The sequence below is a fragment of the Cloeon dipterum genome, chromosome 2 (genome assembly GCF_949628265.1).
Source record: "Cloeon dipterum chromosome 2, ieCloDipt1.1, whole genome shotgun sequence".
NCBI classification, from domain to species: domain Eukaryota; kingdom Metazoa; phylum Arthropoda; class Insecta; order Ephemeroptera; family Baetidae; genus Cloeon; species Cloeon dipterum.
The window spans coordinates 33,001,211-33,016,834 of record NC_088787.1 but is presented as its reverse complement, the minus strand read 5'-3'; the positions used below and the strand labels follow the sequence as shown (position 1 = coordinate 33,016,834).

Here is a 15,624-nt window from a genome sequence, read left to right as displayed (position 1 = left end):
CTATACAAATATTTCTTAAATATGAACGGAGGGGTTGATATAATATTAAGAATTTTATTTTTCCCCGGAAATTTTCTTTCATTGGCCTGATATATTTTTGCGCGTGCAATTAGGGATGTTTTAAAACTCCAACCACTTTTTGAGCCAAGAGCAAAGTGAACGAAGCAGTGGTTCGTAATTTCGTAGAAAGCTGTCTGTATTTTCCAGCGACGCACTCCGCTTTTAGGAGCGGAAAATTCTCGTTTGCTGCAAAATGCTTGCAAAGACGAGCTGGCATTTATATTTTTTCATTCCGACGCGCGCAGCAAAAATTGCGACGCAAGGATGAAGCAAGGGGGCAGAAAGAGAGGGCGAAGTCGAGCAACCAACAAGTGAGCTCTTCGCAGAAAATGTTCCTCTGCGTCCGCGATTTATTTCTCTTGGGCCGGAACCTGACTACCTGCGCCATCGCAAAACAAATAAAAATGCTGATGCACGACACGAATGATTCAATTAACTCTCAGTTGTCTGCTCATGGCTTTTGCTGGCGCCTGCAGAAAATGGCATATTTATAGCTACGCCGACAAAACATTTTTCTGACTTATTTTTGCGCAATTTGTTTGAGAAATAAATTGCCTCGCAAATTATAACCAACAGTGAGAAATACCGAAATGATGCAAAATCATGCTGTTTTTCCACGATGTAGTGTGCCCCAACTTCCCAAATAGAACTAACTCAGGAGCTCGATGGTTGTTTTCAATGTTTGCTCGGTCCCAAAAGCTGTACGTGTAGCTCTATATATTTAAATTTTTTATATTCCTCTTGTGATTTGCAAATGTTTGCACAGCGCTTCTCCTCTATTTTTCAACTCTAGTAGAGTTTGAAATTAATCTATTCCAAATAATGGCTTTACGTGTGATGGAGCTTTTTGTGTATCCGCTCTTGAAATAATAAATATCCGCAAGCGCTCTAACCTATGAGAGTTTCTCACCCGGCTTCTTAAAGCGGATCAGAAAATTCTCACCGATTTATCACGAACTCTCTTCCTTGCAAATATTTTCCCCATAGGATTTAACGACGCGCGTGCTTTCCATTATCGAAAGCAATATCGGCATTGGGAAAGCGGGAAAACACATATATTTACTTTATCAATTGAAAGCATGGCATCGCAAGTTGTAAATGTTGATGTTGTTTCGTGCGTGTGAGCGAGAGTGTTTCGCTTGCCAAGTCGCAACGCCAGAGATAACCCATGGCAATTTGAAATAATCACACAAGCAGGAGCTGTAAAAATGCATGCGCCAAACGTGGTGCGATCCAGCAATTTCGGATTATATTATCAGTTTGCACATGATAAAATATAACAACTGCTATGTTGCGGTTTCGCTTCCAATCACAACACTGCTTTAATCGGATTTCTGTATTGATTGAATATTATGATAAAATAACATGCTACTGGAAATGGGTTTATGCTCACTGAGCTCTGTTTGTTTTGATCAGCGTGGGCCATTATGAAAACATGTAAAACTAAGTCAATCTACTGATTTATTGACTTGAATTGAAATTGAATGCTGAACGTAAAATTTTGATTTTGAATGAGGGGCTAAATTAAAGTACAACACGCATTGTGAAGATAAAAGAGCTCCTCTTTGTGTCATTTATATTTCAAATTAACTTTTAGCAACCCTTACATAAAAATGCTGCATCGCTATTTTTTCTATCCAATTAATTAAGCTTGGAGGAGCGTCTGAAGAACTTTAGCAATATTGAAAAAACACATCTCCAAACCTATATTGGTTAGTTGTCGACGTAGAAATTCCCAAAACGGCCGAAGACGTTGCCAAAGCAACTTAAAGTAATAGCCTTGGCCCTCCAGTGAACATTCTTCTCAGAATCGCAGTGGGACCTCTTTTTATATATTTTCAGCGGGGTGCAAAACAGTCTGCTGACCATTGATTGTCATTAATCTGCCACCTCCAGGCAAGCACTAGAGGTGTCTGCTCCACTCCGCTATCGCCGTTCCTCGTCGTTTAATGCGTCTCCAATACGGAGGCAAAAACGGCACCGAAAGACATAAAATGACGATTCGGACCTCTCCAGCAATCATCATTAGCGCCTCCCAGTGTTTTTCGGCTGTGCACTCACTCACTCACATGCACGCGCTGCTCGTTGGATGGACCCTGGAGATAAAAACGCCACAAATGGACTCTCACTGGCACGTTGCAACATTCCTCATTATCAGAAGGAAAATGTTTTAGGCCGTGAATTAATGGCCGTTTGTGTTTATCTTGCAATACAACTTCCTTGCCAAGCACAATTTCTCATCATTGCTCGTGAAAAGAGATGTGCTTGTGAAATTTTTGTTTTGCAGATGACATAAAATATCAGTACCGAAAGGGTTTTATTAAGTTTTAATAATTCTTAGATCAGCTATGCAGTAATAAATATTAAAAAGCGGCAAGACAATTTGTTTTAACCACGAATGCTTAATTTGTTTACATCACAAAAAATTTGTACAATTCGTGTGTAAAAAATAAATGAAATTTTGCAGAATTTTCTATCAAATCTTTTCATTTTTAAGAAGAAAGATAAAAGATCTGACTGATGTACTCTCTTAGAACGTCCTCAAAAGGAAATCCAGCTGAAAAAGGAGAGAGTGAGAGGATTTTTAGGAATTTGCAGGCAATATCTGGCGGGCACCTTCCAACGCGGATAAAAATTCCCGAGACCCCAAATATCTGAGGGGAGCGTGAAAATTTAATCTCATAGCAGCGTAAGTTTGTTCAGGAAATCTCCACGCAGGTTCCTGACATATAATACCGAAGGCGAGGGCTGAATTGCGAATCAGTTTACTGTTTCATAAAAGAAAGCAAAGCGGCAAAACGGGGTGCTGTTGTGCATAACACAGTGTTATCAGAAACGTGTCGCGTTCCCTATACTCCTTGCCGATGTAACGAGAAACTGGCTGCGCTCGCTTCTTTCCTCCGTATTATACTTCTTGAAAGCGAAAGGGAAGAAAACTGTGTTGGGCCTTTCGCCACCGCAAAATCTCTTTGGCTAAATTGGGTTTATATTAAAATGCAAACTCAGTGCGTTCTCGTTCATACTGCTAATCTATTTTTCCGCCGTGTTTCAGTTGGGCGCCATCCAGGAGTTCTGCGAGGCAGCGCTCAAGAACTGCCCCCCGGGGCCCATCGGCCCCACTGGCTTGCCGGGCATCAACGGAGAGAAAGGCGACAAAGGGGACAGAGGCGACCGAGGCTTACCTGGTGAGTCTGATAGCCTCATTTTTGTCACAGACGAAATAAACTCAAGCGGATTTTCTGAGTGGTAATATCCGCAGACCCACAGGCCAGACGGGGCTTAATGGAGCCTACAAGGGCTATGGCCGGAGGGGCGTTCCAGGGGTCGATAGACTGTCCAATAATGGATACAAATATTTAACTTAATTTTTGACCAATATTTGACGTATAATAAAACGTTGCTTTATTAGTGCTAACGTAAACTGTTTATATTGCAGTCCGAGAAATTAAAAAAAAATGGAAAATTCTTTAAATTTTGAGGGATGATCAATAAAGATGGTCATATAGTGTGTATTTTTTAATTTTTGCTCTTCAATTTTAAAAGAGATTATTTTCCATCCGATTCAATTCAATTAATTTAAAATAATTTCATTTCATTTTCACCTTCCTTACATGCTAATTTTTGTTTGCAGGTGAATCCGGCGTGCGCGGTCCGCCTGGTGCACGTGGCGAGCATGGCTTAAAAGGCCACAAGGGCGAGCCGGGATGGCCAGGTGAGAAGTTTGCTGATAATCTCTCACCGACTTGTTGCTGGAGCCGCTTTGTCCCAAAGTTATTCCGGGCTCGGCGTCTGTTTGTCTGTGTTTATAGCAGAATTTCATTCACGTAGCGTCCCGCCTGTGATTATTCCATGCGATCCGTCGCCGTCTCCCGATTGAATTAATCACCGCCAGTGGGTGCAAAAGCAGCCGAGCCTCGTCTATCGCCAAAGGCAAAAAGAGTCATGGCGGTTTGTGGGTCGGTTGGCGCACATGCATATTTCATCAGCAGAACCGAATCATAAATAAATATGAGCGCCAGACATTTACTCCGCTATTACAATTCACGCAAAAAAGGTGCATATCTCTCATGCAATATTTATGTCACTATGGCTGACTGCATTTTATTATAAACCCAGGAGGTTCTGCCTCGCGACGCTATTATTTGCATAGATTCCTTTGACACATTTTTATCTTTCTTATTGAAGAACGAAATGAGAATGAATTATGTGGGAACGCTCACCACGTAACTTTTATTATAAATCTGAATAACGAAGCAAAGCCCCCCCCCCCCCAAGGAAACGCATTGATAATAACTAATGTTTTTAAATTAAAAATTAAAAATGAATTTCTGTGAACAATCACCATATATCCAATAAAAGTTTGGCAATTCACTTCAAAACAACTGGCAAAAAAAATTTGAACCTCCTTTTTCATGCTAAATGAGGCTTTGATAGTATTTCCAAATCATGGAGTGTTGTTGTGCATTCATTTTATGCCTCTTGAAATCGCACAAGTGGTATGCATGGCATTGAAATTGATGTGTATCACGGATCACGATCCATCCCTTTGAAGCCAATCAAAGGGCGAAAATTTTGGCCCGACAACAGCAGCAAAAATTCCCCGGAAGCCCATGCAACTACCACTTCACTCGACACCAAACCTGATTTTACCTCAGGGTAATTGAATACCCGAAACTCCAAATTAATATTAAACGAAAATCCCACTTCATAAGTCGGTTCAAATAAATGCAAAGTGCTGCGTATGTGTTGTCAAGGGCAAGAAAACGAGCCCTCTGAGAAATGAAAGTTGTTTGAAATAAATTCGCAGTGAGAATCAGGCAACCCTGTGTGTTGCTGCGCCTTTGAGATTAGGCGAAAAAAAGACTAGCGCTCCTTTTTCTGCGGCACGCCTTGGGCCGCGGGCACCAGACTTTTGCTCGTTCTTTCTGTCTGTCGTATTAAGTTTCACCCTCAGAGCACTGCAGCTTGTTGGTGTCACATTTTACAGTAGTGACTTTTTCACAACATTGCAGGGCTTTGAGTGAGTTACTTTAGAGTTAAAGCCGAACAAGCTGCGATGCTGTTGCTTTTTTGTAGATTTTTATAGGCAGTCGCCCCTGAAATTTGAAATGCCAGTTGATTAATTTTTATGAGGATTAAAAATCAAATCGAATTATTTGACAAGAAAGAAATAGGGGCTGAAAGATAAAAAAAGTACAGACAGGTTTAACCTTTAACATTTATAATGGAAAATTAATTCTGGATGACTAGCTATAATAGAGAAAATAAATCAAATCACATTTCACGTACTGTAAAGCGGTTAATTCAGCCCCGCAGGCAACATAAACTGTACTTTACCTCCAAAACTAAAGCTTTATGTAGGCTGTGGCAATGAATTTTATTACATTAAATGGGAATAATTTAATGTTTTGAGGATCCATTTTGTTTCATTTTTTTTTTAATTTACAAATTCCAACGTGCAGAAAAGCCAATAATGTTTTATAAATTCAACATATTAATTTATCTCTCAAAAGTACAATTGCTCTCAACATTTTGCTCTCCTATTTCAAGGGTGCTGGTATTTTTCACTCTTTGAATGGCGCCTCTTTTGAAGGAGCGTCGCTTTGACGTAACAAGAGAGTGTGTCTGTGCGCGCGCCAACCAGCTTCCTTTACGCAAATGCAATGCTTTTAATTTTGGTGCAAAAAGGACTTTTAAAACAGAAGAGCCAGTCTTTGGGCAAAATTCGTAATCAGAATTAGCGCAAAAAGGGTACGTGATTAAAACGCTGAAGCGCTAGCTGTTACCTGCGAGAGGGATGAAAAATGCTCCTTCGTAAAAAGAGGACAAAGGCAGAGCAGACACAATATGCACACGTACAAATGTTGCGGAGCGAAAAGCCTTTCATTCCTGCCAATGTGGCTTTCGCAGCGGAAGAAGTTTTCTGCAGATTAAAACGTTGCACCGCTCGGCGAGTGGCGCAATAAAAACACATGAAAGGAAACTGAGATGCACACGGAGAAAGTACTTATGCTAATGTGCAACCGCTGCAATTCGCCAACTCGCTCGCTTTTTGTCTTTTGTGGCTCGTAAAAGGGGGAGATTTTATCGCAGTGAGCGGCCACGGCAAAGCACGCTATTATTAAATTACGAGCCGAGCAAAAAGCATCCAAGATCTGTGTGACAAGAGTTTTATGTCTTTGTTCGCAGGCACCCCTGGCCTCGACGGTCGCGACGGCATTCCTGGTGAACCCGGATTGGACGGAATCCCAGGTAAGGCTTTCTTTTAAGCGGTCAATCTTGGCAAAAGGAATCACGGGATTATAAACTTATTCTAGGGAGAAATGGAATGGACGGGATCCCTGGAACTGATGGCATACCAGGTGAGTAGAATTCATCAGTTTTTCAATAAAAGAAATGGCGTGAGGGATGCTATTGAACTTCATTTTAATATTATTCTAGAAAGGGATAAAACAATTAATTCAATGTTCTTCTAGGATTCAATGGAGAACCTGGCATGCCAGGGATAAACGGAACTCATGGTAAGTAATATTGCAGTTTATTTTCATAACGGCTGTTTGAGAAAAAAAATCAAATGTAGTTTATTACGCAATTTTAAAAGTATAAATGGAATGTTTTGATTTTAACATATATGTATTTAAAGGGGCATCGAAAAACATGTTGCCTGAAAGTTTCAGCCAGATTGCTAATATTTTTAGCTGGAAACCGGCAACCGAGGAAACGTGAATTTAAAAACTCTTAATTATACTTGTGATCTATTTCCGCTCAAAATTGGAATATCGAGGGGATTTTTCACTACTAAATCTACACCCAGCAAAATTTTTGATGGTCGGTGACTTTAACACGAGACAAATTTTGTGACTCTAAAAGGTAATCAATTTTGTAATTAAAAATGTAATTATTTATTAATATTACTTCCCATTTTCCATTTGAAGCCTTGAAATAGTAGAGCACAATATGAGATCGTTAATTGTGTCGTTTATTCTCATAAATTAATTAATTATCCCATCTAATTTAAATTGTATTGGCTAAAATGATTTTTTTTTTAACATTTATAATTATTAGAACTGCGGAAATCAGGTCGATGTGAATGAACATGACGTTTCCCAACGATGACAAAGTACATTTTAATGTCAGAATCAAAGGTTTTTTATTTTTGCTAATGATAACACGACTTGTTACGTGTTACAAAGAGAGCGTGGGAATCAATCAATCAAGTCACAAACTATTCTATCAACATACAAAAATATATAGCAGTTCAAACGTGCGCTGCAGGGTCGAGAGGCAATAATTACCGCGTGCAGTGTAGCAACAGTAGACGCGTTCTTATTTTAGAGGTCGGCGTTAATTACTCCTTGGCAATCGAATTCACCGTCGGAACGGGGCGTGTTGTCCGCCAGCGCTCGCAATCATTTGCCGTTCACCATGTCCCAGCGATGGGGCAACAACACCTGCGCTCGTTTCATTTGCGAGCTGTAATTGCTTTTCCGTTCCCACTGATTCACAATACAATTAAGTGCGCGCTGCCGCCGCCGCTGCCACCGCCGACGTCTGCTTTATGCATCCACGGGTTTGCCAGGCTGCATGCGCGCTGCTTGTCTTGGTTTGCAGCCACTAGTGTTATTTGGCCAAGTTTTAATTAAAGCAGTTTGCCAAGTGTGATGCTGTATTTTGCCCTCGTGCAACTACCCCGAGTGTTTATGATACGGTTTCTCGCCTTGTTAGCGCAGAAAATGACAACACCAGCTTACCAATTGGCAAGCCTCCAATTACTTGCAAATTTTCGATCCAAAGCAAGCAACTCAAGCTTAACTTACATCAAGGGCTGTGAAATTTAGATTCCAATCGTTGCTGGACCATCATGCAATTTCAAGCCATACTTAAAATCGTCTAAAACCGTACAATGCATATTTTTTGCATCGCTAGAAAACGAGGATGAATTTCTATACAGCGCTCACCTGATATAATTCGCTGAAAATGAGACCTCTATGTACGTTCGCTAATAATTTTCATTATAATATACTCTGTTTGATTAACTTTCATGGAACCCTGTCCCAAAAAGTTCAAAGGCACAGCTAGGAAATGAATCCGCATTCTTCCATCACGAAATTATAATTAGACATATGGAAATCCCGCGTGTAATCTGGTTTGTTTGTACACACGTGGAACCTCTCGTTTCGGCCTAGCGATAATTTCCATTATAGCAAATTGCACTTGAGGCATAATAATTTGGTCACCAGGGTGTTAGCGTTCGTGTTTGTCCGCCTCCAAGTTAATGCCTGAGTGGACTTCATTCGGCGTTTTCCCTTTGGCTCGGTCCAGAATCCAACGTGCTGCGAAATGAAAAGTTTGCTTGGCCACTCGAAAGGGACGTCGTCGACCTTTATGTTGTTATTTGTGTTTGCGGTGTTGGCCGACATTAGACTAACATGCCTCGGGACTCGAGAGTGACGTGCCGACTCCCTTCGCAGATCTTTGAACTTGATTAAATTCGTAGCTTGTCAAAATTAATTGGTTTAGACATTCACGTTTGCCTCTAGACAGAAGGAAAGTTTCATTTTGCACAGCATTAAACTGAAGTATTCTTTGGAGATTCAGAAATTCATGCTTAAATTACAAAAGTTTGCTCTGCTTCAAGGTATCCATTCATTTGGAAACATCTGTTTTTTCTTAAAATGTTCGCAAGAATTTTTTTTTCTTAAGTAGTATTCAAGCAATATTTTATACGTCTTGAAAAAAATTGAAAATTCAAAAGGGGGATTGCGAACATGACTAGCTAGTGAAAGCAAGTGGCAGGCACGCATTTTATAATTAACAAAATTAATTGAGGAAAGCTTTACTTTCCTTTCTTCATAATATACCAAGCAAATTTCCAAAGTCGTCCACAAAATTGGTTAAAAGTTTGCATGGCTTTCGGGTAGCAAGCGTTTTCTGTCAGCTGAAAGTTGGAATTTATTTCGCTAAAAGTAGAACTTCACTCATAAGCCATTCACTGTTAAATAAATCATGACATGAGCTATTTATAGAAAAATAACTTAAAACAGGGCAAAGTAATGCAAACTTCCTAGAAAATCAACAAAAATAATGCTTTTGACTGTCGCTTGATACAAAAATGATTTTCTTTAACTGTTTTAAACGGCAACAATAAAAAGCGAAGCTGATTGTTTCCTAAGTATCCTCCTTCAAATGACAACGCATTGTGGCTAATTACTTCTATGTAAGGAAAACCTCCTCAATTTTTTATTTTCATTTTTAACGGAATGTACACACCAAACAATTTAAAGTGGAATGATACTGGGCAACAATCGAAAATTATTTGAATTGTTGGATGCCATAAACAATTGATCGGTAAACAATTTGTTCAACAATTTGCAATAATAAAAAAGGAACTTCCAACAGTAAAAATTCAAATTTTGCCAATTTTATCCAAAATTTACACTGCTTGAACATATTTTCTTGGCATATTCCGATTCCTCTCGTCGAGATCTGTCCAACGGTGTGTGCCACTTATTGGGGAAACTCTTGGTTTTGAAATTAAATCGGATTTCAAGTAAGGAGACAGCCATTGCCATTTGAAAAGCACGGTAACTTTCCAGCCAATTTTCTCAAAAAATTACAGCGCTCCTTAGGTCAATTTAGGCTTTAACTGAATCCTAAGGGACGAGTTTATGCATTGGCAACAAGCATTTTCCAGGCTTTTCCAGTATCATTCCTCTTTAATGAAAAATTAATCTCCTCTTTTATTTATTTTTTTATTCTTTTATTCCCGACTACATTCGATATAAAAACGATTTGCTTAATATCAAGGACACAGCTATTGATCTGTTAGCAGTATCCACGGGACATAAAATTTTCGCTGCAAACGATGTTATGCACACCACACACCATTGAAATATCGATGTGGTAAAAATGCCTGGGGCAGGGATTTAGACATTCACCGCCGCTGATAGTTTCGGTCGGCGTGCTGAAATCGCGCCTCGCGAACGAGTTATGAATAATAATTCCGCCAAAGCTGACCACGCGGTCGTAAAAAGGCTTTCAAGAGCGGCAACGATTGGCCAAGTCGGGGATTTTACGAGCAGGTCTTTACTCACAGACGCGCGCCCAGCACCGAGTGAAACATTTTTACAACAATAAAGCCGTGTACACTTTCGAGTTTCGCCGCTCGCTGAACAGTAGCAAAAACTTTTTATAGTGCAGTTTAGCATTTACGTGCCATAAATATCTCACACATTATGGAAATTTTAATGAAAGTTGAACGCGACGTTGCTCTTGGGTTTGTTTGTTTTTTTCCTCATATGCGAGAGTGGCTTCATCTCTCCGGTTACCATGGCGCGGTCGGGGAGCGGAAGATGTGTGTTATTAATGTATCGCATATAAGAAGCCTTTCATGCCCAGTCTTGATTAAAGAACAATCGCCCCCGCCTCTTCGCAGCAAGAACAGACGAGAAAGGGTGCATAATATTACAGCTCGCAAAAGTTTCTCCTCGCTGCAGCAGCAAATATTTACTTGGGGGCCACATTTTTCGTCCTGGACCTGACGACTTCCTTTCCTTTCATCGTTAATAACGCGCGGAAAGGCTTTGTCCTGTGCATTGTGCCGGAAAGACGGGAAAGACGCTCTGACAAGAAAAAGTATGCAACGCGACGAACAGTATTGCTGCGCGCGTTGCATAAGCTGGCTTCATTTTCTACATTTTTCATTTTTGCGATTACATCATCTACAATTTAATTAAAAATGGCAAACATGTACCAAAATGATTTTCTTGTGGTTAATAATCTGTTTTCGTGATTTTCCAGGCAAGTCCGGACCAATGGGACCAGTCGGACCTCCAGGACCTAGAGGACCCCAAGGTCAGTAATTTTCAATTAATTTGTCTCTTTCAAAAGGAATTTCATACACATCATTGATTTTATTTCTTCTTGGTTCCGACAAAAACTCCGAACCCTATATATGTCCTTGTGAGCAATTTACGCCGAGATGGCTCTCCTATTCATCCCGACGCACCGCTCTTCCAATTATTCCATATAATCATTTCCAAGCATTCTCGCCAGCTGCCGCGTTTTCGCCCAATCGTCAAATGGAATGTATTGTGCGTGCAGCTTCTAACTCGTGCTACGCTTTTAATATTCTTGCATGGAGATGGGAATTAATTTCTGAGAAGCAACAAGTCTTTTTCATCCATTATTTTTTATTATATATTGAAATGAGTTGGTTTAGTAAATTAATAGTTCTCTTAGATAAAATGTCGACACTAAAGGTGGGCTTTTCCATGTCGTTTCAACGTTTTTATCACGAAATAGGGCGTTTCTGTGACACCGAAACTTGTCGGAATGAGAATCGAAAGAATGACAGAATTACATTTTCAAGCCACGAGGATTATGTTCGATTTTATTTTACAATTTTACAACATCTTAGGAAATAATTGCGTTTTGGATTATGATCCAGCGAAAAATTCTCTAAATGGAAACGATTTGATTTCTCTTTTTGGAATCACGCGCTTCTTTTCTGGAAGCAGATTTGGTTCTGTTGAAAGCATAAAATGTAGAATCGTTACGGTTCCGTTGGAAGCCATTTTTTACAAGATAGGGTAATATCCAGCCCGTTGGCTCGCATTGTTAAGGCACTCTCAGGAGTGTCAAAGCAATGAGAGGTATTTGAGCAGTTCGGAGATCTAATACTGGCTACCCAATGTCAGAAATGGCAAAAAGTGGTTAGTTTAGTGACTCCTCGAATTGCTCAAATTGCTCAACGGGCTGGGAGGCGCACCGGCGCCGACTCGCTACTTGCTGGTTTGCACCTTTCCAGCATGCGTGATTTGGCTTCACGGGACAAATGTCTAGCGTTTCAATGCAGTCCTCGGTGCGGAGGCAAGTGGCCCTTGAGTGGGCTGGGTCCCTGTGCGGCCTGGTGCGCCCATGTTATCCGTTCGCGGTGTTATTGGGACCCGGGTTTCAGCATTCGTGCTAGTGCAGTGCGCGCCCTTCCCGGTCCTCCGGTCCTCGGACAGGGATAAAAAGAGCAAAAAAAAGCAAAAAAAAAAAAAAAATATTGTTTTTGAACGATTCCTCTTTGGGCGCTTAGCATTTTGATAAAAGTTATATTTTCCAGTATTATACTTCACGTACACGATTTTCGTGTGGCATAAAGTGGGATGATATATCCGTTAAGCATTTTACCCCTCACTCATGGAGGAGGAGGTTCAGGTAGACGGGAAGTGAAATTGGACATGTAATTGCAGCAAGCGGTGCGTGCAAGTTAGGCTACTTTTCACTCACCACTCCGCCGTAAATGCGTGGGACAGACGGCGGTACTTGGCTGTCAGCTGCCTTTTTCGCGATAGAAGTAAGCCCTTCACTCTAAAGTGACGGTGCTTTATCTTGGATTATTTAATCCCTTGATGGCCAGCCTAGATGAAAAAAAGGCAATGATCATTTTCTTTCTTTCCGAGCAATTCTTCTGGTGGAAGATCGTTTGCCAGAAAAAAGGAGGAGGAGCGAAAGCAGGCGCTGAACGAGCTTTGCGCTTAATAAGATTACGCTGCTCTAGAGACTCGTTAGGTATTTATGAGTCATTCGAAATGATTTCAGTCTTCAGTCGTATCGATTTTTCGAAAGAATCGTAAACATGTGAGTCACAAGTCATAAGGAATCTGAAACTTTTATTACAAGACAGAGGTCGTTTATTAAACACAAAAACTTTTTCAATTACTGATCAAAACTCGTGGAATTTATTAAAACTACATTAAAATCCATAGCTCTTTACCAAATCCGAAGGAAATATCAATTTTAATTAGTTTTTATTTAATTAAGTATAAGCATAAAGATTTACAGCGGCAAACAAAAAATTGCCGTTTTTCTGGGAGAGTAAATATTTTGATTGAGAAATGTGTCCGAAGGAAGTTAACACTGCCTTTCTATTTTCGGCTCCTTGGGAAAACTATGAAGTGAGGCCAGCTGTGAGCATGGAGGCCGAGCGCAAATTGTGCCAAATGTAACACCCACTAGTGGATAAGTGCCCAAGAAATAGATCGCTCTGCCTTAGCATCACACGAGCGCGCGTGGGGTGTCGGGGAGTTGTGTTTCAGCTGGGTTCGGAGATATGATCTCGGAGGCACTAAAGGTGGCCCAGCTTCTTATCGCAGCTGCGACATCATTACAGCGACCATTAAAGTAGAGTTGCTCTCTCACAGGGAGGTAGATGGAGGCGCATGTAAGGTAACAAAGGCCAACCAAAGGACAAATATAATAACGAGACTGACTGAGCGGAGCGTCAAGCAGAAGAAGAAAGGGCAAAAACACCAGACGGATTTGCTCGCACAACTTTAGCTTGATGGCTTAAAGCGCTGTTCATCCGCTCTTTTTTATTTTATTTTCCAGCGCAATCAATCCGAGTTAGAGTAAAGGCCAATCGCACGGAACAGAAACGATATTTAATCTGGAAGGTTTTGCCGTGCCTAATGAAAATAAAATGGGCGTCCGTCTCGGCTGCAGCTTTTTGCCCATTCAGCAGCTGCATGGAAAGAAGGGTGGTTTCATATTATCTTGGTTTTACTTTTATAGCATCGGCGTCAGTGGACCATTGTGTGCCAGATGATGGCAAATTATCCTCGGGGAAATAAAAGAGGATTCGTCGGCCGCTGGCATTTTTCAGCGGCCAGGCTTTTGGGAGGGACTCGAATATATATATTCTTGGCCCTAAAAGTCTGCCAAAGGGGACGAGGTTAAGCAGTAAAATGCTTTGGAATGGAGGGTGGCAAGATGTTTCTCGCGAAATTCGCAGGGTTACAGAACATGTGTTCCAAATGAATAGCTCGTTGTAGATCCTATTGGGAATTGGTATAGGCTCAACTTTGATATTTTGTTGTAAAACGATGTGATGCAATTTATTAAATAAATCAATAAGTTGATTCATATAGGTCAAATTACATCAATGAAATAATTTCTTAATATATTTACAGCAGTCATTTTTTTCGAAATTTCAAGGTCTTTGATTTGATAGAAATGTCCATTTTCACTACAACATGTGCAATTCACTGCTGTCCACTTGAATCGGCTTAGCGGAGGAAAGCAAAAAACTCGTTAGTGTTGGGGATAGATTGATTTCTCTGACGTCCAATGACCGACACTAGACAATTGAGCTACAGTCTTTAATCAATGTCTAATACAAGCTGTCTGAAGAAAAAGCAAAAAATATTCCAACCGTCGATCAATCAATCAATCAGTTCAAGTCATAAATTAAGTTGATTGATGTCGGAACTTTCTTTGATTTACCTTGACCCTTGACTTCGTTAAGTTTGCTGTTTTTATTTAAAAATGAACTGCATTATACTATTAGGGTTTTAGATTCCTTGGGAAGGTCCTTGGTAATTGTTTATAATTGATATTGTGTTTAGTTAGTTTATCAACTGCGAATCTGAAGCAGATAAAATAAAATTAAATCGTTATGAATAAATTTTAAAGAATGAATTGATTTATTTTGAATTATTATTACGTAAAAATATATAATAAGAAGCATATTATAGTTTAACCGTATCAAGCTATCAATCTACATTTTCACAAAAATAAAAGTAACAACTTTTGAAACCATAAATAAAATCATTAAAAGTTCAAACGAAACGTCTTGCGAGAGATTGTTCGACTTCACAAAACCCAATTCTCTTTTATTTGCTTGTCTTTTGAAAAGTTTGTGGTGATTCCAATAACGTTAATTGAGTTCTTATTCAATCACGTTGTGAGCTACAGGATATAATTTCTGCTTGGTGAGCTGATGCAGGAAAACGCACGCACAAAATAGAAAACATAACAGAGGCACTCTTGCGAAAATTTGTTTTTGAAACCAACTGTCTGGAAAATACTGGCAAACGTTCATTCTAAATAGCGGACTTGTGCAAATATAAGCGGTATGAGTTTGCCAGCCGCGGAAAAGGAATTTAAATGCGGCCTGTATGAAACATTTTTCATCAAACCAGGCATCAGCGAATTACCATAAGGAGTCTCCCTAAAAGGGTCTCTTTTTTACATTGCAAATTGTGTTTATCCCCGCAAAAAGCAGCATCACGTTGAAAAAGAGGACATCCGTCGCGTGGGGAAAGAAAAGTAGTGGACAAACTCAACGGCATTATGGGTTTCAGCATTGCAAATTCGTCCTTTGATACAGTGGCGGCACGCAATCGATATTTTTTCGTCCGCTTCTTCAATTTGCTCTGCCAGAGGGGCCAGGTTTCTGCGCTGGCCGTGTAATTAGGCCGTCGGTACTTTTATGTGGTGCGGCGGGAGCACCGGCAAAAGTCAAATTTATTCATGGGATTGCTGGTAAAAAGGCTGTACATATGTACACACGCACATGTACACATAGAGCTGCCTTGCACAGCAACCAGCCTCTTGATAAAGAGAATATTTTAAGAAGCGACCTGCTATAATTGGATAATAATTTCCGCCTCTGACGCCTCTTTTTATTGCATTTGCGTAAAAGGTTGGAATCGATTTTGCAACCAAATGGCATTCTAGCTAAAAAGGTTGGCAGTTTATTCACTTTGTGGCCAAATGTTAGCCAGGCAGGAC

At 40.2% G+C, this 15,624-nt stretch overlaps 1 protein-coding gene across 1 annotated transcript in view; it reads left to right on the top strand.

Annotated features, from left to right (window-relative positions):
* Positions 1-15,624, top strand: part of LOC135938024 (uncharacterized) — an 83,679-nt gene that overhangs the window by 55,950 nt on the left and 12,105 nt on the right. The window contains exons 2-7 of the mRNA XM_065481510.1: positions 3,113-3,245; positions 3,692-3,772; positions 6,250-6,312; positions 6,378-6,422; positions 6,537-6,581; positions 10,861-10,914. Of these exons, the coding sequence (XP_065337582.1) occupies positions 3,113-3,245; positions 3,692-3,772; positions 6,250-6,312; positions 6,378-6,422; positions 6,537-6,581; positions 10,861-10,914 (421 nt within the window). The remainder of the gene's footprint in view (positions 1-3,112; positions 3,246-3,691; positions 3,773-6,249; positions 6,313-6,377; positions 6,423-6,536; positions 6,582-10,860; positions 10,915-15,624) is intronic.